Source organism: Crocodylus siamensis, chromosome 8 (genome assembly GCF_052110815.1).
Source record: "Crocodylus siamensis isolate JL-2025a chromosome 8, ASM5211081v1, whole genome shotgun sequence".
Taxonomy (NCBI): domain Eukaryota; kingdom Metazoa; phylum Chordata; order Crocodylia; family Crocodylidae; genus Crocodylus; species Crocodylus siamensis.
The window spans coordinates 79549833-79574850 of NC_143402.1; the positions used below are offsets into that span (position 1 = coordinate 79549833).

General features: G+C 63.1%; 4 protein-coding genes across 10 annotated transcripts; 1 reads left to right on the plus strand and 3 right to left on the minus strand.

The window, feature by feature from the left end:
* The first annotated feature begins 593 nt into the window (after positions 1–593).
* On the plus strand, positions 594–1338 carry NPB (neuropeptide B). Its single transcript, XM_090060398.1, has 2 exons — positions 594–1098; positions 1165–1338. Exons 1-2 carry the CDS (start codon positions 820–822, stop codon positions 1285–1287), a joined length of 402 nt encoding a protein of 133 aa, XP_089916524.1. The 5' UTR covers positions 594–819; the 3' UTR covers positions 1288–1338.
* Positions 1339–4699: 3361 nt separating this feature from the next.
* Positions 4700–12959, minus strand: PCYT2 (phosphate cytidylyltransferase 2, ethanolamine). Of its 3 annotated transcripts, none has more exons than XM_090059524.1 (13): positions 12827–12959; positions 12505–12593; positions 11939–12100; positions 11387–11453; positions 10891–10975; positions 10246–10290; positions 8864–9003; positions 8485–8566; positions 8225–8302; positions 7303–7368; positions 6899–6964; positions 6422–6510; positions 4700–5895 (listed from the first exon to the last, which is right to left on the minus strand). In XM_090059524.1, exons 2-13 carry the CDS (start codon positions 12584–12586, stop codon positions 5787–5789), a joined length of 1071 nt encoding a protein of 356 aa, XP_089915650.1. In that variant the 5' UTR covers positions 12587–12593; positions 12827–12959; the 3' UTR covers positions 4700–5786. The 3 variants fall into 3 exon arrangements, with proteins under 3 accessions (XP_089915650.1, XP_089915649.1, XP_089915651.1); XM_090059523.1 differs by lacking the exon at positions 12827–12959 and adding an exon at positions 12698–12819; XM_090059525.1 differs by lacking the exons at positions 11939–12100; positions 12827–12959 and adding an exon at positions 12698–12819.
* An 11-nt stretch (positions 12960–12970) lies between these two features.
* SIRT7 (sirtuin 7) lies at positions 12971–18135 on the minus strand. 3 transcript variants are annotated; one of them, XM_090059521.1, is made up of 10 exons: positions 17914–18135; positions 17701–17820; positions 16603–16707; positions 15594–15664; positions 15367–15439; positions 14827–14925; positions 14234–14470; positions 13896–13976; positions 13555–13661; positions 12971–13175 (listed from the first exon to the last, which is right to left on the minus strand). In XM_090059521.1, the coding sequence occupies exons 1-10, from the start codon at positions 18007–18009 to the stop codon at positions 12971–12973; spliced, it is 1194 nt and encodes a 397-aa protein (XP_089915647.1). In that variant the 5' UTR covers positions 18010–18135. The 3 variants fall into 3 exon arrangements, with proteins under 3 accessions (XP_089915647.1, XP_089915645.1, XP_089915648.1); XM_090059519.1 differs by having other exon boundaries at positions 17701–17838; XM_090059522.1 differs by lacking the exon at positions 12971–13175 and adding an exon at positions 13254–13329 and having other exon boundaries at positions 17701–17838.
* A 3987-nt stretch (positions 18136–22122) lies between these two features.
* MAFG (MAF bZIP transcription factor G) lies at positions 22123–24946 on the minus strand. 3 transcript variants are annotated; one of them, XM_090059536.1, is made up of 3 exons: positions 24754–24946; positions 22983–23044; positions 22123–22900 (listed from the first exon to the last, which is right to left on the minus strand). In XM_090059536.1, exons 2-3 carry the CDS (start codon positions 23016–23018, stop codon positions 22448–22450), a joined length of 489 nt encoding a protein of 162 aa, XP_089915662.1. In that variant the 5' UTR covers positions 23019–23044; positions 24754–24946; the 3' UTR covers positions 22123–22447. The 3 variants fall into 3 exon arrangements, with proteins under 3 accessions (XP_089915662.1, XP_089915661.1, XP_089915660.1); XM_090059535.1 differs by having other exon boundaries at positions 24632–24767; XM_090059534.1 differs by lacking the exon at positions 24754–24946 and adding an exon at positions 23204–24615.
* Positions 24947–25018: the final 72 nt, after the last annotated feature.

The window sequence follows — 25018 nt, forward strand, 5'->3', positions numbered from 1 at the left end:
GTCTCCGCACTAGCTGAGCTGACTGCCCACGTCCCACAAACCGACTGTGTTCAGCACTTCATCCTTGGTCTGTCTGGCAGGGATACCTGGGGCACTGCCACCTCCAGCTGCACGATGGGGGGCGGGGGCAGGGGAGCAGCACAGCAGGGACCCCTGTCCTGGGCTGTGGGGCTGATGAGGGGTCCTGTCACCCAGGGGCAGTGATGCCCCGCCATGAGTCCAGCAGCTGGGTGCAGTGGGTACAGGACATTTCAGGGAGGGAGGGGACATGAACTGAGGGCCAGGCCTGTGATGAGCCCTAGGGGTGGGGGCTGCTTCCCGGGTTCGCTGGGAGGGGGGCACTGGGGGCAGCCAGCAGCATGGCGGGATCAGCCCTGTCCAAACCAGGCCAGACAAACCATCACCTAAACTCTGCCCTGATCATTGCACGTGAGCCCCGTCAGGGAAAGCAGGGGGCTGCAGCAGCCATGGTCCTGCTCTCAAACCCTGGGCAGACGCTGCAGAGGAAGGCAAACCGCCACAGGCTGTAGGGCGGGGACTCCCTTTGCAAGACGCTCCAGCCAGGACCTTGCGGGGCTGGAGCGCTGGCACGGGCCAGTCCCGGCTGCAGCAGGACCCGGCGCCTCTGGGGCGGGGGCTGAAGGCCCCCGATGCCCTGTCGAAGCCCGCGAAGTCAGGCCGGGCTCTGCTCCCCGTGCCCTCGGGGGCCCCGTCCCGGCTCCTCCCGAGCCGGCGGGGGCGGAGCTGCGGTCCCGCCCCCCGCGCCGCTATAAGGAGCCGAGACGGGGCGGGAGCTGCCGCTGCCGCCGCCGCTGCAGGATGCGCGGAGCCCGGGCGCTGGCGCTGAGCCTGGCGCTGGCCGCGCTGCTGGCCGGCCCGGCCGGGGCGTGGTACAAGCAGGCGGCCGGGCCCAGCTACTACTCCGTGGGCCGCGCCTCGGGGCTGCTGTCCGGCATCCGCCGCTCGCCCTACAGCCGCCGCGCCGAGCCCGAGCCGGGGCCGGGGCCGGGGCCGGAGGGCGCCGAGGGCGGCCCCGCGCTGCTGCTGCCCGAGCGGCCGGCCTCCGCGCCCCGCCCGCCCGCCGCGCTGCGCGCCATGGTGAGTGCCCGGACGGGGCGGGCGCGGGCGCGGGCGGCCCCGCGCTCACGGCGGCTCTCCCCGCAGGCGCTGTGCGTGAAGGACGTGGCCCCCGAGCTGCGGAGCTGCCAGCCGCTGCCCGGCGCCCCCGGCACGCTGCACTGCAAGGCGGACGTCACCGTGGCGCTGGACCCCGCGGCCTGCGCCTGAGCCCCGCGCCGCCGCCGCCCGCTGCACCTCAATAAACGCGCTTGAACCTCCCGTGTGCTCGCGCCGTCGCTCGGGGCCGGGGAGCGGGAGCGGGAGCGGGCCGGGCGCAGCCGCCAGGGCGGGAGCCGGGGGGAAGAAGCCCCCTCCCCCCGCCGGGAGTCCCCCGGCCCGGCCCCGCGCTGCGGTCAGCGGCGGCAGAGCCGGGTCGCTGCGCCCGGGCCCGGCCGGCGGCCCGGGCCGGGGCGGCGCTGCCGCGCGGACGGGGCGCACCGGGCAGCGGCGGAAGAGCCCGGGGCGGCCGGCTGAGCCGGGAGCGCCAGGCGGCCCCGCGCGGGAGGCAGCTGCGGCCGCCGACCCAGCCCCGCGCTGGTGCCGGGCGCCGGCGGCGCCGGGGATGGAGCCGGGCCCGGGCAGGCGGGCCCTGCCCCCCGCCCGCGGGCCGCCGACGGCTCCGCGCCGTCCTGGGCCCGCCCGCTCCGCGGGACGCCCCGTCGGGGCGCGCTCTGTGCTGGGCGGGGCCGCACCGGGGCAGCCGCCGGGCCGACGCGGCCCCTCGGCGCTGTGGGCCTGGGCCGTGGGCAGCACCGGGGAAGTACCCGCGGGAGCGGCTGCGCCGCCGGCCCCGCTCCTGCTGCACCCGCCGGCCGGGCCCGGGGAGGGGCAGGACGCCCGAGGGCGCCGCCCCCCGAGCCGGAGATTCTCCCCCCGCCGGCCGGGCCGGGCGCCAGCAGACCAGCGCTGAGCCCCGCACCCCACCGGCCCGGCCCGCAGCACCACTGCTCCCCGTGCTGAAAGTGGGCAAGACTCACCTGAAGCCCTTGCCGGCACAGGCAGCAATCTCTTCCTCCCACACCTGGAGGGGACACAGCAGGGCTCCAGCTAGCTGCCCGAGGGCTGGGCCCCAGGGAGATGTGGCATGGCCCCCACCGGGAACCTGGCCCTGGCATCCAAGCCCTTGCTCATACACAGCTCAGGGCAGCCCCAAAGCCGACCTGACTGACCAGGCATGGCCCTAGAGATGAGGAGCTGCAATTGCAGCCGGGACATCCAGGCAGAGCTGGCGGCTGCCGCCTCGGGCTCTGCCTCCCCTCCTACCCAGGGCATGATGGACCCTGCAGACCTGGGCCTTTACCCCATCCCCACTCCAGCTGCACAGCAAACTCCCCCAACCCAGCCAGACCCAGCAAGATGTGTGTGCTCCAACGTCCACAGCACAGCCCAGCTGCACCCTGGGCCCTGATGCCTGTGCTGAAGGCGCTGGAAGGAGTGGGGTGAAAGCAGGGCTTGCCCAGGTGGCCGGGGAGGGATGTCTGAGCTGTCGGCAGGCACTGGGGGAGAGCACGGCTACTGTAGGCAGTGCCGTAGCCCCCCCAGCAGCACACGGTCGCTCTCGTGGCCTGCGTAGGAGCTGCCGTGTGCACAGCAGACACGGCCTGTGCTGGAGCCACAGGCTCCACGATCTTCCCTGAAAGAGTAAACAAGAGAAGCCCCAACCTGGAGTTCATGAGCCCCCGCCTGTTGCCCGCCCCAGGGACATGCGGGCAGAGATGGGCCCAGAGGCCCTGCGAGCATGGAGAACATCAGATGCAAAAGACTGCGGATCCGGCATGGCAATGAGGAGCCGCGAGGAACAGTGGCTCCTCCCGGCTGCTGCAGCACAACAGAAGCTCCCAAACCACCAAGCGGCGGTGGCAGGTGGGCGCCGAGGTGCTCGGAGAGCAGGAATTAAAGAGCTCTGACGGTTTTAATAACCGCTGTGATTGCTGGGCCCGGGGGCGGCCACTCTGCATGGAAATGCTGTGCCTGGGGCAGCTCTGCCACTGTGCCTGGGCTGTTTGCATTTAATGGAGCAGGGACCCGCCAGGTCTCACACTGCGGAGGAATTAATTGGGAAGCACGAGCGCTCTCGCCAGCCAGCTAGGAGGTTTACCAGGGCCCAGGCGACAGGTGGTAGGCGGCTTCCTTTGGGCTCAAGCCAAGGCCTGTGCCCTGCCCAGCATTGCCCACAGGCTGGCTCCACTCAGGCAAGGGCTGGACAACCTGAACCCACGTGGGGATTGGGGAGTCGTGGGCCATGCTGGGACCCCCCGGGCTGGAGCCAAGCGCTCTGGGGAAGGGACCAGGGCAGCACAGGCGAGACTTGCCGCTGCGGGGCGGGGGCTGGCGGCACAGAGCTTTCTCAAGGGCCCAGCTGTCTGGGCATGCGGAGGCAGCGTGGGGGGCACGAAGCTGCTGTTCCCTCCAGAGTGCCAGGTCTCCTCGCTCCAGCTGAGGGCTGTGTCATCAATGACAGATTTGTTCCTGAAATGCCAACAAGCGACAAACACCGAGCCTGGAGATTTCCATCCTACGGCCCTGCCCAGGGGAGCCAGGGAACACGCAGCCTCCCCCGCCCATGGCCCGGGGAGGGCAGGAGACAGGTCCACACAACCCCTGGTAAAGGGAGAGGAGAGGCCCCAGCCCTGTGCAACACAGGCTTCTCCTGCTGGGGAACAGGGATCCACCAGGCCTGGACACCTGGGTCCTCCCCACCCCCCAGGCTGGGGACGCAGCACATCTGGCCCTACATTGCACCATGGGCCCCGGGCACAGGGTGCTGGTGGATCCGTCGCGTATGTGCCAGCAGTCCCAGCAACAGAAACAGGGGTCACTGCTGCAGGAAGCGAGACACAGACCCGGAGGTGAGCAGAGGTCCCTGACCACAAGCTGCACCTCATCCCCATGCACTGGCTGCCCCCAGGATAGCTGCCAGCTCCCTGAGATGGCCCCCATGGCTGGTCCCCCGGTGAAAGAGCAAGGAAGAGTCCAGCGCCCCCGTGACAGACTGCCAGGCAGTGCCTCTGCCCACTGTGGCACCCAGGGCTGGTGTGGGCACCGGGAGGGTGGGGCTCACCTCAAAGGCGGTGGTGGGCTCCTCTGCCAGACCCATCTGCTTGGCTCTGTACTGCAGGCAAGGAAGGAGCTGGTATGGCCAAGCCAGCCCTGGGAGCAGCACCAGGAGTACCAGCAGCTAGAGATGGGCACCCTCAGGGGACCAGACACCAGGAACGTCACCAAGGGTCAGGGAGAGGGGCACAGCAAGACCTGGCCACCTCCTGAAACAGAGTCCGCATCATGCCTGGCTCTGGCTCCCACAGCGCAGCCCCTTGCTCAACCCCTCTAGGAAACCACCAGCTTCACCAAACTGCCCAGCCCAACCAGGACCCCATGGGCCAAGAACTAGAAGCTGCCTGCACAAAGCTATGGGCCAGGGCAGCAGCAGTCCTGGGAAGCTCTTCCTTCCTCCAGTCCCATAATCAAGTGTCCTGTTGGCCCTGCCAGAGCCAAGCCAAGAGGAAGGGGCCTAGCTCTGCAGTGACCCCTGCTCAGGGAGGCTGCCCCCAACGGGTCACCACGGTGCAAACGACTCCTCAACGACATTTTATTAATTCGCAGCAGCAAAAGTTTACAAGAGACTGATAGAAAACACCCACCTACAAGGACCAAGCTGCCAGCTCAGGGGCAGCCCCCCGCCCACCTGGAAATGAGGGGCAGAAAGGGCCCTGGTCCTGGATTCCCCCAGCCTGCCCAGCTCCCTCGGGGGCAGGAGAGCATCAACCCTCCATGGCTCACTGCCAGTACCATGACCAGATCCCAGCATCAGAGAAGCCCATGAGCAACAAGCTTCTGTGGCAAGCAGAGACACCCCAGGAAGTAGTGTAGAGTGCCTGCGGCTGGTGAGGGCACAGCCACACTGCTCACAGCTCAACCTCCTAGTGCCAAGGATGGTCTCCTTGGTTGGCTGCGGGAGGCCTTAGTGCTGAGCTGCCCTGACAGCTGCTGCATTCACCCCACCAGAGCAGCGCCTTTGGGTGCAGGTGGGGACTGGGCTGCTCTCAGGGAAGACGGGTCACTAGCACAGGCTAGCTGGCTCCAGGCAAGCTCCTCCCAAACTGAGCAGAGTTGCTCTGGGCATTGCAGAAGCCCCTGCGCAGCACAAAGCAGCACCCCCAGGCTCAGGGCTTTCTACACCAGGGAAGCAGCTGGCAGATCAGGCCCAGGGTTTCATTCACAAAGGCCCTCAGGAATGGCAGGGATGGGGCAAGAGCTCCACTATCAACCAGGAAGGGGCTTTTGCTGCATGTAAAGCTGCCTGGGCCAGGGGCCAATCCAAACCAGACTGGAGACAGGACAAGGGAAGGGCAGGGTGCTGGGAGCCCATTAGGAGACGCCAGATGTGCCAGCAGATCAAAGTACCACAGCACGTTAAAACATTCTTTAGGATTAAAACTGATTCCCCTGTTTCTCCAGGAAGAGTGTTAATGAGAGAAGTCAGAAGCAGCATCCCAGCATCAGCCCTGTGCCTCAGGCAGCACAGCAGAGCCAGAGGAGGCAGGACCAGCGCTGTGGGGCCAACAGGAGCCCCAGCTCAGTGGAGGGCCCCAGGCCGGCTCACTCTGTTTCTCTGGGGAAGAGCCCCGTCTTGCTCAGTGGCCCCCCCCAACAAAGTTGTGGCCAGCCTAGCTCTGCGGGCCCCCCGGCTGCTTCTCCTCTTCCAGCTTCTTCATGGCCTCCAGCACTGCCAGCTCCTTGGCTTCCTTCTTCTGGTTCCTGGCTTCAAACTCCAACCTGCAATATGCACAAGGGCCCACAAGGTCGCCACAGGCCTCTGCTCCAGCCAGGTTTCCCCACAGCCACGCTATGCTGGCCCCAGGCCCTGGAGGAACAGACACTTTGACCACGGCTTTGCAAGCCCTCCACTGCCAAAGCCCTGGCAGGTGAAGGCCTCCAATTTCAAACGGGAAACACTGACTGTTGGGCAGGAATGGCAGCACAGGGCTGCCCCTGGGCCAGAGCAGACCAATCGTTCTGCCTCTGATAATAAACAATGGGCATAGGCTGCCAAGCAGCTCAGCTACGGGGCATTCAGGTAACCTCAGAGTGAGCAAGTGGAGACAGGAGCAGCACTCAAGGCAGTGATGGGCACGAGGTGCACAATGGCACGTGCAGGGACCCTGCTGCCACCTGCTGCATGGCCACGCATGTAAACCTATTCTGGAAGCCTGGCTTGAGGGACCTGCCCAGGGCTGCAAACCAACTCTAGCGGAGCTGGGCCCACCACCTCCCCCCGCCCAGCCAAGAGAGGAAAGCCCACCTGTTCTTAATGATCCTCTGCACAATGAGGTCTGTGGTGAGGTTGCTGCCGCTGTCGACCAGCTGGAAAATGCCACGTCTCTTGGGCTCCTAAAACAAACGCAGCAGCTGAGCCGGGGAGAGTGCGCCAGCCTCCAGATTTATGACTTCATGAGCGAGGCTGAGCAGGAGCTGGGGCAGGTCCCCAGGCACTCTGCTGGGCACGTGACACAGAGCCATCTCCTAGGAAGCGGAGCAAACCTGCCTGCCAAGCAAGCAAAGCAAAGGGGAGGGAGCAGCTCCTCCTGGCAGGCAGAGAGGATTGTTTGCACTGTCACAAGGGCAAGGGAAGCCAAAAGCAAAGCAGTGGCTAACAGGCAGAATGGTCCCAAGGGTGCTGTAGGCTCGGTTGCTGCCACGACCCACCTGGGTGACAGCTCGGCACAAACACCACCCCCCACAGAGGCTGAAAGACAGATGGGGATCGGACAGGACTCACCATGTATGGATCGGAGCCATCTTTGTCTGGCACCACCTCCGTCATCCCATGACACACAAGCTCCACCTGGTAAGAGGAGCCCAGTCGCTGTCATGGTCGCCCCCCTCCCCGGGCTGACCCCTCCATCACAGCCAGCCACTGGAACCAAGTGCAGATGCCCCACCCCTGCGCTCACCGCAGCAGCCGCCGGGGAACCACAGCTAATGGTTCCCCTTGCCACAGCCTGGAGGGGGCTGGTGCCCCACAGTCACAAAGCAGTCACAACCGTGAGGCAACACACACGTGCTTCCCCATGTCATACCACCATGCACTGCCGCCTCCCGGCCTTTGCACAGGGACATGCCCCCCTTGACACCCCAACTCACTCGTGTGCATAGTGTCTGAATAGGGCACACCCGACTCACCCGGAAGTGATCCAGCAGGTCAGCCGTGACAGCATACGGAGCACCAATCACCACTTCCGACACGTACTAGAAGCAAGCAGCCAGGGATGACTCTAGAAGCAGGGTCCCTCCCCACTGCTCCCCCCACCCTCCATGTCAGCTCAGCTGCTCGGTTCTGTGAGTTCTGGCACTGACTAGGAAGGGAAGAGGTTCTAGCAGTCAGTGTCCATCACTAGTGCCCACCTTCCCTCTAAAGGGCGTGGACCCTATCATGGCACCTCCAGGTAGCCACTGGCCAGCATGGGAAACTACCTGCCGTACCAGAGCTGACAGCAGGGCCTTCTGCCTACACAGGCTCCTGCTGCTGGAGAACTGCAGCAGTGTTTCCTCAAGAGGCAGAAGGTGCGAAAGGACCTGAGCTCCAAGTGCTGGTGGCACATGCACCATCCGCCCAGCCAGAGTGGAAGAACTGGGGCAGGTGCTTGTGGAGTGCCAGCCATCAGCTGCCCAGAGCATTGCAGGAACCCTTCCACCCGCTGCTCCATTAAAACACAGCAGCCTCTCACAGGCACAATATACCGCACCGCTGCACTGCAGCACCTGCCTCTGGCTCCTTCTGTAGCTGGATCCTGGGGCAGAAGGCAACACATTGCCCCCCAGAGCCTTGCAGGGAGTCCCCCAGCAACTCTAGTGACCGCAGCCTGGACCTTGTTTTCCTAGCCCCAGGCTAAGGCACTGAGCCTTGGCGCCCTGCCAGGATGAGTGTCAGGTTCCACACTGCCAACGCCAGCATCCCTGCACCCAGGAGCTCCCATGGACCTCCAGGCAAGCCAGACCAGGCTAACCCTCTTTCCCTGGCATCTGAGGACATTGCCCAGGGTTTCCAGGCCAGGGGCCAGAAGGCAGCAGCTGATTCATGCCAGAGCTCTGGCCAGACACTCACCCTGCAGGCCAGGACACTGAGTGTTCGCTCATGGATGTTCATGATGGGGTAGTTCTTCCCCTTGTAACGATTCACTTCCTGCACACAAAGCACCAGTCGTTGTCATTGGAAGGACCAAACCCACTCCCTCCCGGCATGACCCCGCATTCACGCTCTGCAGGAGATGACTCTGCCCTCTCCCCCAACAAGGAGGAAGGGCGCCCAAGCCCAGATGGGGCATAGGGCAGTCCTGAGCCCGGGCCAGGCACTGCCCTGCTGACCTGGTCAAAGTGCAGCCCAGCAATGATGTAGGGTCTCTCTGCCAGCTGGTGCACTTTCTCCAGGAAGTCGATGTGGCCAATGTCTGAGCCCCTGTTAAGGACGTGGTGTGCCAGAGCCACTGAGAACAGCAGGGACAGGGAGCCTGAGGCATGTTCATCACTGGCTGCACGTACTGGGGTGGTTGCTCCTTGCCAGGTCCCATCCTGAGGAACCAGGGCCCTATAACCATAAATCCAGTGCATGATGGACCTGGGGGTGTTTTCTCCAGGGTCAGACCCTGCCCCACCCCCTCAAGTGCAAAGCACTAACCCTTGCTGCAGGATATGAGACACCTATCCCTCCCCACCCTGCCCGTCTCAGCAGCTCAGTCAAAGGATATGGAAAAGGTCAAAGGCTCCAGCCACATAGATGATGGTGTCTCCTGGCTGTGGCTCCTTCCCAGACGCAAACTGGATGATCTTCTGGGATGTCTGCAAGAACTGAGACACTCCAGTCCAGGGGCTGTGACCCTTGGGGCCCTAAAGAGAGGAGCACAACAGTTTGGTTCCGCCTGCAGCCAAGGGCAGGGTGGAGCAGGTAGGGGACACACACCCCTGGAGGAGTCTCGCCAACATTATGCCTCACTGCTGACCTGCCCTCCTGGCACCAAGCAGGCAGGCGCACCCAGAGTCGCACACTCTCCCCCCAGCCCCCTGAGCTGCATGGGTGGAGGATCTCCTCCAAGAGCTGTGGAAGGAGATGCTGGGGAGAGAGTGGTACAGGTCAGCGCAGGTCAGGCCTCGTACTGACAGACAGCCGGGCTGGGCTTGTGCGACTCCCCTCTCCAAACAGCCCCATGGGGGAGGGTCTGGCCAAAGTGCTGGAGACCAAGCAGAGAAGCTCCCCAGCCCCACCGCATGGCAGGTCTGGGAAACCGGTCCTTGCTCTGCAAACCCAAGCCCACAGCTCCAAGGCCTGGCCCAATAAAGAAACTGAGCCAGAAGTGGCAACCCCTTCCCCCGGACTGTGGTCCACAGAGAACGGGGCAGCAGAAGGCTCCACAGCAGACCATGGAGGACCTGAATGCCTTAGCAAGACTGCAGGGAGTCCGGAGCCAGTCAGCACCACAGTAACCCGCTGAATGCGGGGTGCTGGGCAGAGCACCAAGGAGCTCAGACCAGGGCGCAACCAAACTGGCCCACATCCCACCCACCCAGATGATGTGCACAATCCAGCAACCAACCAAGGTCTGTGGGGCTGGAGAGCTGGGAGCACAGAGCCAGGTGACACCCCCCATGCTCGCCTGCTCAGAGGTTGTAGAGCAGCTTGATTCAGCTGGAGAAGCAGCAGAAGGGTCTATGGACTACAGGTGCAGGAACCCCCAGGCTTTGGCTGGCAGCACAGTGCTGGTTAGTGTGGGTTCCAGCTCTTGGGAAAGCATACTTGTTTGCTGTGACTGTGCAGATAAGGCTTGGAATTTAATCCCCCTCACCCCCAGGGCTGGCTGCCCTGGCTCAGCCTGTCTGCTGAGGAAACCTAGATAGGACCCCGCTCCCAAGGAAAGTGGACTCTATGGGCAAGACAGAGGCTCGGTGTGGCCTCAGCAGGTTCCACGGCCCAGTGCTGTAGCTGGGCTGCCATTGTCAACAGTAGCCTCCCAGCCTTCTCCACGTTCACCTGTGCACATCAGGAACTACGACAGCATTTCACAGGCTCACTGAATGGGTCAGAGCCCTGGAGGGCAAACTGCAAGGCAAGCCCTGGCCACAACACCCACGCACCTTCCCAAAGTTATCTGTGTGCTTCCGGTAGTCCAGGTCTTCGTCCTGCAAAGAGGCAGGGAGTCAGAGCGCAGGTGCATTCCTGGGCTGCCAGCCCCTAATGAGCTGGCCAGCACATGGCAGAACCCAGGCTCCCATAGGGCCACGCCACCACCCTGTGGGAACAGGTTTCTCCACACCGATACTCCAGCAGCTCCAGGGCAGGGAGCACTGCAGGCCAGCCCAGTGGGCTGAAGGGGACAGCCTGTGTCAGACTCTACTTGGCTGCTATGTGGGGTGCCGGTATGGGTTTGGCTCACTGGAGCTTGCTCCATGTTCCTTCATGGAGGTCACTGGCAAAAGGCCCGTGACTTCCCATGATGCCTCCTGGAGCCAGAGACTACAAGCCTTGAGACCCTGCCAAGCAAGGCAAAGTATCAGGCACTAAATCCCTGGCTCGCAGGAGGTTCAAGCAGAGACTAGCAGTGGATTCTGCAAGCCCTGCCCACCTGTAGCTTGCAAAACCCCGTGCCCCTGGAGGCAACAGATCAAGGAGCTCAGCTCCAAATCGCCCTGGTGCAAGGTGACAGCAGCGCCCAGGAGGGACCACGGAAGCAGAGGAGCATGGGAGGGGCCGGCCCAGACCTGCCCCGCTGCCTGACTTACTATATTGCTGTGGTGTGCCTTCGTCATGAGCAGCATGCGGCCCACAAGGTCAGTGGTGGACACGCCTTGGGTACGTTTGCATTCCCTGTAGAGAACAGGCAGAGGCTGGAGGCGACGCTGCCCACGAAGCCCACACCTGGCCCCTATCCTCCAGCACCACGAAAGGCAAGGATGCTTGGATCTGTCTCTCAGCACCTTGCCATTCCCCTTCCCCTCATGGCACAGGAGCTGCCCCCCAGCAGCACAGCCACCTGGTTTCTTACAGCTGTGGAAGTGCACAGGGAGCAAAGCTCAGCACCTTCCACAGATTGCTGGCCAGCTGGCTGATAGCCCACAGCACCTTCCAGAAGGCAAAAGCAGTGAAGGCAAGGACCCTCACAGCAAGGCGAAGGCATCACACTGACAAGCGTGCCTCCCCCTCCACTCCTGCTAGCTTGCAGCGCTGAGCAGCAAGTCAGAGTAGAAGAGGCGCCAGACCTGGGGGGCAGCGAGTTACCTGTATCTCCCAGCTGCCTTCACCTCCTCATAGGTGTCCCTGCCATCTACAGTAAGAGTAATGTCATCTAGAGAGAGACAGAAGCATCTGAGCGCTATCCCCTTTGCTCCCTCCAAAGCCAAGTGAGTGGCTGGGCAGGGGGAGGCAAGGACCGAGGGGGACCAGCTGACATGTCGGAGCACGGGTGATGGTGATGGCAATGGCAACGGCTGCCTGGCCCACATCCCAGACATCCGTGAGCTCTGTGCTGGAGGTTCAATGTCCAGCCCTTCCCCAGGGCGGGGCAGCCTCACCCCCCCATGGAGATGCCACGCTGCAAGAACCGACTCTGTGCCAAGGCAGGGCAGAGAACACCGGAGCCACTGCTTTCCTGTCACCTCTCCAGCTCCGCTCTGTCACACTCCCCTTTGCCACCTCCCGGCCTGGGAAAACTATGGCAGGTGGCACAGGGCTCCAGAGCAGCCCCAAAGGGTTTAGCAGAGGCAGGAGAGAGGGAACAGGACTGGCCTGACCGCCCTCGGCCCCTGGGCACGCAGGGCCTTGGACACTCACTGCCATGCACGCAGAAGTCGCAGTTGTGCTTGTCCAGCGTCTCCAGCGTGGTGACGTAGGGGGCCCCCGGCACAATCTCATCCACCCACTTGATGGCTTGCACCATCTTGTACCGCTCCGCCTGGGTGAAAACCGGGGGGCCCTTGTGCTTGGCAATCTCCTCTGGTGGGACAAGAAAGCTGGTTACAGCCAAGTGCAGGGCTGCTCCGTGGCATGTTGCCCCGGGCGACGCCGGGTGCCTGCGTGTGACTGATGGTCCCCAAGGACCACGGCTGAGGGTGACAGCTCTGAGCAGGTTCCCTGGGGCAACCCCCGGTGTCAACGGGTGACTGATGGTCCCCGATGCCCAGTCAGGGGTGACAGCTCCACGGCACGTTGCCTCGGGCGACCCCAGTTGTCAGCACGTGACCGACGACACCACAGGGCCACGGCTGTGGGTGACAGCTCCAGGCACCCCGGGTGTCAGCGTGTGACCGACGGTCCCCGAGGGCCGCAGCGGGGGCGGGGGGTGGTGACAGGTTCCCGGCTGTCGGCGTGCGCGACAGCCTGGGTCGGGCGGCCCTTACCGTCTGTGTGGACTCCCACGACGAGGCGGTCGCCCAGGGCGCGCGCCTGGCGCAGCTGGTTGGAGTGCCCGTAGTGCACCATGTCGTAGCTGCGGAGGAAGCGGCGGTGAGGCCGGCACGGGGCGCACGGACGGGCGGAAGCCGGGGCGGGTCGCGCGGCCTTTATTGCACCCCCCCCCCCCCCCGCACTCACCACCCGTCGCACCAGACGCGCACGGGCCGCGGCGCCGCTCCGTCCTGCAGCATCGCGCCGACTGCCCCCCGCGCCGCCCCGCCCCGCCGTCCACCTGACCACCGCCATCTTGGCGTCACGTGACCGCACCTCTGCGCGCGCCGCCCCGCCCCGCCCCCGCCGGCGCAGAGTCCAGGCCCACGGAGGTGGGGAGGTCGAGTCCAGGCCCCGCGGGGAGAAAAGGTCCAGGCCCCACGATGGGGGGGCGAGCAGAGTCCGGGGTGCTTGGGTGCCTCAATTCGCCTTCCTCCTCTTGCAGCCCTTGGCGCAGCCACGGCCGAACCAGCCGCCAGGCAGGGGCGCGGGAGGCAGCAGGGAGCCCGGGTCCCCCTGGCGCCCTCCCTCCAGACCCCGTAGTGGGGCCACCGGCTTGCGGGAGTGGCTGCCCTCTTCCCCGGGCCGCAGCGCCACAGCCAGCGCGAAGATGGGGTCCTGGGTCCTGCCGGACAGAGAGGAGACGGGTCAGGACACGTGCCCTGCAGCACACTCCGCCCGACCAGCCCTGCCACCGCTCCTGCTCTCACTCACAGCCTCAGGTGCTGCTTCCCCACGCAGGGGTGCCTCGATGCCCTGCTCCCCGTGTGCACACTCTGCTGTGGGCAGGACATGCAGAGTTCACGTGGCTGTGCAGGGGCCCGCAGCCACCAGGTTCCCTGCTGCACTTCACACGCTCCCTCCCTGACCCCGGGGCAGGAGGCAGCAGGGATCTGCCGTTTGCAGGCAGGAAAGGGCTGGTTAACCGGCACCCCCAGGACAACACAACACAACACAACACCACACCAGCATGAGGGATCGCACCCGCCAGGCCCTGCACCGACCTGTCATAGCAGGGGATTTCCAGACCAAGCTCTTCCATCAGCAGCCTCATCACATCATCACATTTCCCATGCAGTTTCAAGGCAGCCAGCTCATCCTTTGGAGTCCACTGCAGGGAACCAAGGAGGGACACATAAGAACCCAGATGGGGCCGCACCGGGTTTGCTCACATCAGTCTGTCTGGACCCAACAGTGTCCGGCAGCCGTGGGGGAGCCCTCCCTGCAGTCTGTCCTGCTCAGATTCAGGCGGTCTTGCTCCCAGACTCCTCCCTGTGAGGGTGACTGCAGGCTCTCCCACAGGGTGCGATGGAGCTGAGCTGCCCCTCTGGAGCACGGCCCTCACCTGGAGGTTCACGATGTACAGCTTTGGACGGCGGCTGGGGGGCTTGCTCATGCACCAGAGACGTGGGTACTTTTTCAAAACCTGCCACAAGAGAGAGGCGGTCAGCATGGCCAGGGGTGTCCAGCTGCACAGGCTGGACCAGATGAGCAAGGAGAGGAGGAACGTTACCAGAAGAGGAAGAGGGAGGGAGGTCTCTCTGGGATCAGGGTTTATCCCAGGGGTGGGCGAGTCCTGACATCAGGGGTTAGAGCTGTCTGCATGGGAGGAGACTGCTCAGCACCAGGGCAGATCACCATGGGAGAAAGCTGGTAAGTCTTCACCAAGTCTCTAGGTGTTACCTTTAAGCTGGAACCCAGACAGAGAATCACGTCCGCTTTGGTCGCAGCCTCTGTTGCTGCTTCCCAGTTCAGGGGCTGCCTCAGGGTGCCCTTCTCCCCAAAGTGGACGATGGTGTCTCTCAGCGATGCCCCACACTTGTGGCACATCCTGCCCGTGTCATGCCTGTGCAGAGCAGTGCGCTCTGTGACATCAAACACACGCACATACTCTCTGTTGGGTGTGCAGGACGTGCAGACCTAGCATGGGAAGGAAGCGAAGAGATGCAGTTGTGGAACAGGATGGCCTGCCCCCGGGAGCCTGCAAGAGCAGGGGGCTGGGCCTAGCAGGACTTCAGAACCAGCAGGGAAAGGGAGCAGGCACCTTCCTGATGTGCATCCAGCACAGAGGGAGCTATAGAAAGCAGGTTGGCTCCTACAGGACAGGACCTCTGGGTCAGAAGGGCTCAGCTGGGTGCATGTTGCATTGATTTAACCTGGGGTTTGCTAAGGCTTGAGTGCAATTGATACATGGTGTCCTGAGGAAGAACCTTGCGCCAACTGCTGTTAGTGCCCAGGCCCTGAAGCTGCAGACCACCCCTGCTCTAGCTGCTCACCTCTATGTACATGTTTCCATGCAGCTCTGATATTGCTGCTCGGGGCAGCCCGCTCCGCAAGTGCAGCCCATCACAATTCTGAGACACCACATGCTGCACCTGTGGGGGAGGGACAGAGCTGACAACATGCGGGGGGACTGCAGACATGCTCCCGACACAGCCCAGAGCTCTGCAGAGCACAGCAGCTAAAGGAAGGACTCAGATGAGCCAAGACAAATCAGCATGTGCTCAGAACTCAGGTTAAAAGGCTCCCACTGCTCAGCACAATTCTACTGAGGGCTCATTAATGACCAAGTCCCCGCACCCATCCCTAGTGGGAGCTTATAACTAAGGTACTGAAAGAAAGGCAGCCACAGAGGAGTAATAAGGAATGGGGAAGCTACGCTGATAAGACACTGGGCTTCCAAAGAAGCTCCGATGCTGCTCCCTTGCAGACACCAGGGTGCCATCACTGAGTAGCCAACTGCTGGAGGGTTCCCAGTGGCAGGCCCCAGAAGGCTGTCTGCCCCTCAGTAGAACGCCAGGGAGCTAGGGCCTTACCAGCTTGTGTTTGTGTAGGCAGGCAATGCTCATGTGCGTGAGTGTGGGCTCTGCCTCACTCAGGTCTGCAGCCCTGGCAAAGAGAACGGAAGAGGAAGTGAGAAAGCCACTAATGCCACATTCAGCTTTAGCCCCTGTGCCCAGCTCTGGACTTCCCTTCTGGGAGGCTACAGACTGTCACCTCAGGAGAGGGAAAGGGAAAAAGCCTAGAAACATCACCTGCTTACCTGATGCTCTGGCCTTTCTGCAATAGCGTCCACACTCCATTAGGGCCCCTATAGTCTGGGATCGAAGCTGCCTGTTATTAGGGAAGAGACAGAAACCTGCTGGGAAGGCTCACGGCTCCATCCACCCTCCCTCACTCACCCTCCATTCAGCAAATTCAGCAGCTGCCTGCAGAGAAGAACACATCTCCACCTCCACCCACCAATTCACGCAAGATCTTTTCCCTTCTTCGCTGGGCAACCTTCTGCCCACCTGCCTTGCTCAGTACCCCCATTTTTAAGCTACAGCTCTCCTGTTGTCACCTTCCAGACCACATCTTACCTAAATGCCTTATTAGTATGAAGCACTCCCAGGTCCTCCCCTCTGTAACAAGGAACAGAGTTTTGAACCTCTCTTTAGTTTCTCCAAACTGGGTAACAGTTTGGTTGATCTCTGTGGGACACTGTTCATTGCAAATATTTATAGTAGAGGAGCAGTATTTCATAGACATTAGGGCTGCAAGGGACCTCGGAAGATCCAGCCCCCTGCCCCAGGGACAGGAAGTCAGCTGGAGTCAGGATCCCAGCAAGATAAATATCCAACTGACTCTTAAAGGAATCCAGAGTAGGTGCTTGCACCACCTCCAGCAGCAGTCTGCTCCAGGCCTTGGGGGCTTGGACTGTAATGAAGTTCTTCCTTATGTCCAGCCTGAAAGTCTTCCAGGAGTCCAGGAGTGTGACAGTTTGACCTTGTCATCCCTTGGGACACTCTGAACAGATGTTCTCCCAGATCCTGATGTACACTCCTTATGTACTTACAGACAGCCACCAGGTCCCCTTGAGCCTGCGCTTTTCCTGCAGCCAAGCAGCAGGCCAGTCTCTGACTATGGGATCTTAAGTCTCCCAATTCTGAGCTCATAACCCACTGCTTGCAATCCTGTTGCTACCCAAGAGGCTCCTTGTAAGGCTTCTGGCAGAACCACACAACTGCAGGCACTGCAAAAGTCATCAGTGCTGGCTCCAGGAACCCTACCGTGCTGATTCCAGCTCCTGTGTAGACAACCATGTGCCTGGCTCTTTGCACAGCTGCAGCCAGCTCGCTGACTTTCCTCTTTAACTCCTGGGGCTCATCACAGACCTAGAGAAAATAGACGAAGAAAGCAGCGTTGTTGCTCTGAGCTGTGGTGAGCCACTGCCTACATGCCGCTGGCTGACGCCACTTCTGCTTGGCCTCTCCCAAGGCAGGGCAGGGCCCAGCCTGAGGAGGAGGCTACTGGACTAGACCAACCCGGGACTCAAACACTCAGGGAGGACAAGGAGCCCCAGTAGCAACACCCCTTGGTGAGGGCCATTGCACTGCTGCTGCTTTCCTACTGGGCACAGCCTGAAGCACCACCGCTAGAAACGGGGAGCCCAGGGCTGTGAAGGGCCTGCTCCCGTCATCGTATGGGGCTGCAGCCTGGCGCTGCGACTGCGTCTCTCAGGCCCCAGCCCCTTGAGTAGGGTTACCATACGTCCAGGTTTTCCTGGACATGTCGTCTTTTTGAGTCCTCCAATCTCCATTGTGGCAGGTTTTTCAAATCTTACCAAATGCCTGGGTTTTTGCTGTACTTTGCCGGTGGGAGCAGGGAGAAGACCAATTCTAGGCAGGGAGCAGTACCATGTGTAGGGAGCTGCAGGCAGGTAAGTTGGTTGCAAGGCTGCAGCAGGACAGGGGAGTGAGGGGGTGTCTGCCCCTCCAGAGGGGATAGAAGGACCTTTTGAGGCCAGCTGGAAACCCTGGGGCTGGGCTGGCAGCACAAGAGCCAGTGCCTGTGCTTGCAGGGTGGAGCAGCCAAGAGAGGCTGGGGAGGGGGGAGGGGGAAAGGAACAGAAGCCATGACCAGGCCTGGGGGAAGGCGCAAAAGCCTCCCGTCCTCTTCGCTCCAGCCTGCGCTGGGGCCGGGCTCACTCTGAGTGGCCACGCTCCAGCAGGGTCAGGACCAGGGCAGCTGCAGCTCAGGAGTGAGGGCACCAGCAGGGGCAGGGAGACTGCAGGCTTGGAGCAAGGGGCAGCAGCATATCACTGCCCCCCCGCCCACAGGTATCCTGTTTTGGAGCTGAAGATACGGTCTCCCCGCCCAGGACCCACCTCCTCCTGCCGCCTGCGCTGCCCCTCGCGCTTCTTGCGCCGCCGTTCCAGATCGCGCACGACGTCCTCGCACTCGCCCAGCAGCAGCGTGTCCTCGGCGCTCCGCTCCGCCGCCGCCGTCTGCAGCACCCGCGACACCTGCGCAATGACGGGGGGGCGCGGTCACGGGGGCACGGTCATAGGGGCTGGGCGGGGGGCCGGGGCGGGCGGTACCTGTCTGCGCCGCTCGCGCAGCTCCTCTTGCCTCAGCATCTCGGCGCGCGCCGCCGCCTTCCGCTCCGAGCGGCTCAGGCTCCCGCCGGCCGCCATCGTCCCCGGAAGACGGATACTTCCGGGTGCCCGCAGCACCACTTCCGCTTCCGGAGCGCACCAGCTCAGCCATTTCCGGGCAGGGAGCAGGGGTTCCGGCCAGAGCGGCTGCTTCCGCCAAGCGCGGGCGGGCTGGTGCGCAGCAGCGCCGCCGGGCGGGGAGGAGCGCTGCGACACCCCCAAGGAAGCGCCAGGGCAGGTCTCTTTAAAAGAAGTTTATTGGTCATATACAAAATAAAGAAAGCCTCATATCAACAAACGTACACTATATACAGAAATAAATTAACAACACCTCCGCGGGGCAGCGCCCCTCACCCACAGATACCACCTACAGAGCGGGGAGGACAATAATTTATAATAAATACTGCTCGGGTGCGCGGGGCCGCAGCACAGGGTCGGCAGGCGCCGCTTTATTACACCCTGTCATGAGTCTGGGCCCGGCCATGGCGCTGGCTCCAATTCTGTCTCCTAAAAGACTTGCCCGTCTCAGAGACTTCTTGGACCTGAAAAGAAGCGAGTTTGAGGCGGAACAGAGCCCGTGGCCCCTCACCCCCAGGGCAGCCCTGGGCCTGTGGCACGTGCTCCCTCTCTTACATCTCTGGTAACGTTCCAGTTTGGCAGCGGGTATAATAAGCTCCAGGCAGACTGCAGCAGACGCAGGCGGGCGCGCAGAGCCAGCAGCCGGGAGCTGGCTGCCCTGGGAGCACCTTCCTGCACCCTGCAGGAGCTGGGCCACAGGATGCTGGAGGCCCCTTCCAGCCCTCAGCACAAGGGCCATGCATGGGCAAAGCACCCCAGCCAGCCAGCCTGACCGCTGCTCACCTCCCCTGGCAGAGGGGCCTGCTCTGCCCCTCTCCCTGTTGATTCCCAGCTCCCCGCCCTGGAGGTAGGGAGCAGCTGCCTGCTCTGGCAGGAAGGGGATGGGGACCTTCCTCTGAGGAGAGAGAGTGTTAATCTTTGTTCCTGCCAGAAAGCCACAGCTGGGGCCACGGACAGAAGGAACACGGACGGTCTCACCAGAGCGGCCCAGATCCCCCCGGAAGAGCGCACGGTCCCGGCTCCTGCTTGCGCGCTGCAGTCTGCCTTGCGCCCTCCCGAGAGCAGAACCATCAAGGCTGCACAACCCACAAGATCACTGAACACGATTCACCACAACACACACAAGTCCCCTGCACACCTGGCAGGCTCAGGCTACACCAGATGGATACACAGCATGTGTTTGCTTGGCAGCTGGGCTAGGAGCAGACCCTGCCCACCAGGGCACACAGGTACTGGGGAAGGAGAAAGAAAACACGACACCCTTCACAGCAGGAACCAAACGGACGAGCACCTCAAACAAGAACCGTCACACTGCGGACGCGTACACGAGAGCGAGCGAGCGTGAGGAGTCAGCGTGGTGGCAGGCTCCAACCCACGGGCATGGCTGGGGTGCAGGGGCTGCCTGGGACACCATGCAGAGAAGCCACTGAGCCCAGGCAGCATGCAGCACAGAGCCGGCACTGCTTGCAGGGATGGCAGGCGCTCTGGGAGCCAGCAGCAGAGGGACAAGGGCACCCCAGCTCCCTGCTCCCCAGCACCACTACCCCAGGCGCCCCACTCAGGCAAGGTGGGGACATCCACCCAATCAGGGAGCAGTGCAGGAGCAGGCTCTGACCAGCACAGGGAAGAGCAACGCTGGCCCTGTCCCCCAGGCATGCCTCAGGTCCCCAGTTGCAGCCAGCAGGCTGGAGTGTGGCAAGCTGTGCATCAGGGCTGCAGCAGGATGGATGTGGGTTTGCATTGGTGGCCCTGCCCTGTTAGAGCACAGTGCCAGTACCACTGAGGTCACAGGTTCAATCCCTGGTTGGACTAGATGATCTCGAGGTCCCTTCCAGGCTTACTTCTCTACAGTAATAAGGGGCTACCTGCTCTGGGCACTATGCAATGACTGACAAGGCCTCCCACAGCCAAACCCTTCTGGACCCAGAGCCCGGCATCCCACAGGCAACAGGAGCAAGTGCCTGGGTTGCAGGGGTGCAGAGACCTGCTCTATCCTCTCTGCTTCCCCAGGGGGGTCGGCCCCACCTTCCTCCCTGTACCCAGCCTGGCTCTGAAGGGAGTCAGGAGCACTCAAGAAAGTTTTGCTGGCATCTTCTGGGAGACAACACCTCAGAGGCAGATAAAAGCCTGCGGAGCAGCACTGAACACTGTATGATCAGCTGGGGCCAGGAGGCCCCACGTCCCTGCGCTGACACCAGAGACAGAAGCACAAGACACCCAGATCCCCCCTGCACCATGCCCTCCAGACCCACACTCAAGGCAGGGCAGCACATGCTCACCCCAAGCTCTAGAGCAAGCAGGGTCGTCCTCTCTCTTCCCACCACCAACCATCACTCTGCCCTGGACCCTCCCCAGACTGCCTAGGACCAGGACGTGTGCAATGGGCCGCACAGGGCTACCTATGCTCAGAGGCTGCCCTGCACTCAGCCTTCATCTCTTTGCACAGTGACCTCTGGGTTGACAACGTCCCTCGTCCAGCAGTTCTCACGCCCTAGTCTAGCCTCACGAGAACAACCCGCACCAGCAGGCAGAGGGGAAGTGTCCGTGGAAGTAGAACTAGGCCTGGGCATGGCCAGAAGCTGCAGCAGGAAGAGAAGGCACCAGTGCCAGGGCTTCCCTCCCTGCCACACAGACCCCTGGCACCAAGGTAGTGGCTCTCCCCTGCCCTGCACAAGGCTCAAGGAGCTCGTGTCACGATCTGATGAGTCCTGGGCACAGGACTGAAGTCCTGCCCATGGGATCTCAAGGAGAGCAGAGCCCAGAGCTGGTCCCAGCTACACATGCCTGGGAAAGATCCCAGGGCTTCGCTTCCCGCACAAGCCCCAGAGGAAGTGGCCTGTCACATTCAGTGACACCTGCTGGGAAGCAGGAGCCCTAGGCAACAAGGGTCCCGTGCCACCAGCTAGGCAGGAGCCTCTCTGCACACAGACCACGCAGGGAGACTCCAGCCACAGCAACACCCGCCAAGCAGCTTTGTCTTTGCTCCAGAAAGGTCAGCAGCTGCCCACAGGCCCTGAAGGAAGGGGGAGGGTGGCCCGTCACTCCCCACACATCACCCAGGGAAAGCAATGGAAGCACAAAGACAGGACACCCACACAGCAGCAGCAGCCACTGGCACCATCACATCACAGCGCCACGTGCGAGCTCGGACAACGCGACACAGCAGGACACGGGGGAAGCCAGCGAGCAAGCGAGCACGGGAATAAGTCACTTTCGGTACAATTGCAAAAAGGTATCAAACAGGACTGGCCTCTTTTTTGTCTTTTCTAAGTTTTATTTATAAAGTCCGACAACTCCTTATAAAAACCAACCTGGAGCCACCATCGCTTTGCAGGAGGTTCGCAAGAAACTCCCAAGTCTTTGCATCCACGTACACTTTCACTAGCAAAGTCTCCAGGAACATTTCACCACTGACGTGGTCAAATACTCCTGTCCTCTCCAGTAAAAAAGCCAACTATAAATACACTCTCCTCTGCCCAGTTTCAACTTCCAATTTAGATAATTTAATAACTCTTAAAGTGAGGTTTCTCTTTAAATAAAAGGGCTGTTTAACCACATGAACTGGCCGTGTAAAACATCACACTAGAGACACTTGATACCTCCGCACATAGGAACAACGAGTGAGTTTGGTCTTGTTCAGTGCAATGCGTTAGGCACAAAACCGGCCTTCAGTCACCAGGGAGCCTTCCCCCACCCCGGGTACTGCCTCCCCTCCCCTAGCCCCAAACATGGCCAGTCCTGGATTCCTCCCCAGCTCTACAGCAGAGGAACTGGGGAGCTGCGGCACCCCTGCCCACTGCTGTGGGGTCATGCGACTGACACAGTGGAAGCCAAGGCAACCCCCTTCAGGCTGAGGAGGGGACGCACCTAGGAGGCGAGCACAGAATCAACCCCCGGACCAATCCCCACTGCAGCCACCGGCACCACACGAGATAAAAGCAGCAGATTTGGGCACGTGGCAGACGGGTGCCATGACGCACCACTGGGAAGCGCAATGGAATAAAGCTGTCGAGAGCGACTGACTTCAGTGTTCCCAGCCCCCTGCAGCAGAGCCCCCCCCCCCCCCCCCCCCAAGACGGGTGGCGCCGCAGGCCTCCGCCATCACACCTTCCTCCTCACTGCACGGACGGTCTGTGCCGAAGATGTCAAGGCCAAGCACCATCTCTGCCCTGCCGGCCTGGGCAGGAGGCTCTGCTCGCACAGCACAGGGGACACATCACCACTGGTCACATCAATCTCAACAAAACAACACACAACACCAGAGTGAGCCACAGGCTGGTCCTGGGCCACATGGATGGAGCCCTGGCCCGGCTAGGAAGGGGGTTGTGCTTCGGGGGTCCAGGCCGGCCACGTGCCTAACGGCCCTGCACAGACCAGCGCCGGGAGCGCGCGCGCTTTACTACGACCGGGCGTCCGTTTTAGATTTCACTATTGTGATGACGCTGGTGGTGGCCACTTTTCCTGGAACAAGCGGCCCCATGCCGGAGGCCAGGGGCCCGCGGGCGGGGGTCACGGGGCTCCGCGCCACGGTCCGGGCGAAGTTCTGCAGGGCCTCGTACTTGGAGCGCAGGGTGTCAAGTTCCATTTTCATGCTGGCGTTCTCCGAGGCCAGCTTCTCCACCTCCTGCTGCAGCTCTGCCTTCTGTTTCTCCAGTTCCTCCTTCTGCGTGACACGCTTGACACGGCAGCTGGCCGCGTAGCCACGGTTCTTGAGTGTGCGCCGGCGCTGCTTCAGCTGGATGATCTCCTCCTTGGACAGGCCCCGCAGATGCTGGTTCAGCTCCCTCACAGACATGGTCACCAGCTCCTCATCCGTCAGGCTGGTCCCATTCTCTCCTGGCTCCCGCTTCACCTGGGAGAGGGGACACGAATGGTCCTGAGCCTATTGCCCGGCCCTGGCCCCAGCACCTGCCCCCAGCCCCCTGCCTCTTTACCTTCAAGGCCTTGTTTCCTTTGTTGGGGGTCGTCATAACACGACAGCCTCGTCAGTCAGGGTCTGAGGAGAGAGCAGAGGGGGTCAGAGGTCGCTCGCGCGCTCCAGGCCCCAGGGGCGTCTGACCCTCTCAGCACCCAGCGGATCCCGGGGGAGGGGGCAAAGGCACGGCCGAGGGAGCGCCAAGCACCTGCCCCCACCCCACGCTGCAGCCAGACTCACGAGGAGCTGCTGCCGCTCATCTCCGTCCTGTCACCCTCCTGTGAGGACTGGAGGCAAATGCTGACGGGGAAGGGGGAGACCGGGAGCGCTGGGAGGAGTCAGCGTACGAGGAAGCCACATCTTTAAAAATAGCCGAGCAGCCGCGGGCTGGGTCCAAAGCAGCCAGTCACGCTGACTCAGCACACTGGCAATCTCCCGCCTCCCGCTCCCCCCCTCCTAATCCCCAGCACAACAAACCAGCCAGGTGCAGCCAGTGTCCTCTGCCACAGAGGGCTCCCACCCCCCTAGGACCCTTTTAGGATGGGGTCAAAGGTCACAGCAAGTTCTAGATGCTGCAGGAGACGGGGCAGGCGGTTCTGCAGCTTCGCCCCCCTCCCCCTGCTGTGACCAGCGCTGGCTTCCCACACCCCAGGCATGCAGGGGAAGCAACTTGCAGCACTGGGCTGGCCCTAGCAGAGCAGCACCGCGGTCCGAATGCATCGGACCATGCAGCCCAGACCACCGCGGGCCGCGGCCAGGCTGGACAGCGCCTTGCCCCAGCACTCCCTTGGCAGGGCAGCAGCTTCCACCCCACCACCCCTCCTTCCTCCGGCCATGCAGCCAGCCCAGGCCTCCTCAGGCAGGGCAGGAATTAAGCGCTCAGCAGCAGAGGGGAGCACAGGCCCCCTCCCAGACCCAGGATCCAGAGGCAGCTTCCAGGTCTGCTTCAGAGCCCATGCCCAAGCAGCGCCCTGCCCCAGCAGCCTCCTCCCCGCGGGCTCTGGCCCTGGATGCGGCTGGCCTCCCTGTGCCCGGGTGAGTCTGCCGCTGCCCCAGAGCCCATCCCGTGCAGCCCCAGGCAGCGCCAGGGCGCGGCCCTGCCGGCCTCACAGGCACCGCCGCCAGAGGCCCCCGGACAGAAGCGCCTTTGGGGACAGGCTCCGAGGGAGAGCGCCCCCGCACGGCTCCCCGCAAGGTCCGGCGCCCGGGACAGACGGGTTAACAGGAAACCGCTGAGATCCGAGGGGGCCGGAAGCGGGGACCCAAGCGCTGCACCGACCCCAGCCCCGCTGGGACCGGGCCCACAGCCGCTTCCAGACCCGGCGCTGCAGCCCGCGCCACGGGCACCTCGCCCCGCGCCGCCCGGCTCCCAGCGCGGGGACGGCCGGCGGCCCGGCCACGGGCTCTGCGGCAGGCGGGCGGTCCGGGGACCCGCCGCGCTGGGCAGCGCTCCGTGCGACGGAGAAGCCGTCAGCTCCACACACTTCGCCCGCGCTCGAAAGGCCTGAACGCGGCCCCGGCGGGGAAGGGGACGGGGCCGGGGCGCCTGGGCGCGGGCAGGAGAGGGGCCGCGCCCCGTGCAGGGGGCTGCGGCCACCGCCCACACCGGCCCCGGGCAGACCACGCTGCTCAGCCCCGGCGCCTCCGCCCCAGCCCCCGGGGACCTACCCCGGCACCACGGGGAGACGCGAGCCCCGCCTGGGCCGCACTCGGGGCGGAGACCGGGCAGCGTAGCCCCCGCCCCCGGGATGACTCAGCGCGGCGGGCGGCAGGCGGAGGGGAGCGCTCACCGTGCGGCGGGCGGGGGGGGCGCGGGCCGGGGCGCTGGGAGGTGCCGGGACTCCGGGGCCGCCGCCGCCGCCGCTCACGGACGCGTCACGTGATGTTTGGGTCACGTGGCTCCATTCATGAGCCCCGGCGCAACCGCCCCGAGCCTTAAGGGGGAAGCCGCCCGCGTCGGCGGGCACAAACCGCCAGGCCACCGCCTTAAAGGGGAGGCGCGTGGGCTACACCCCCCACGCGCGCACCCCGCCCCTTCCCCAGGGCGCGGCCCGA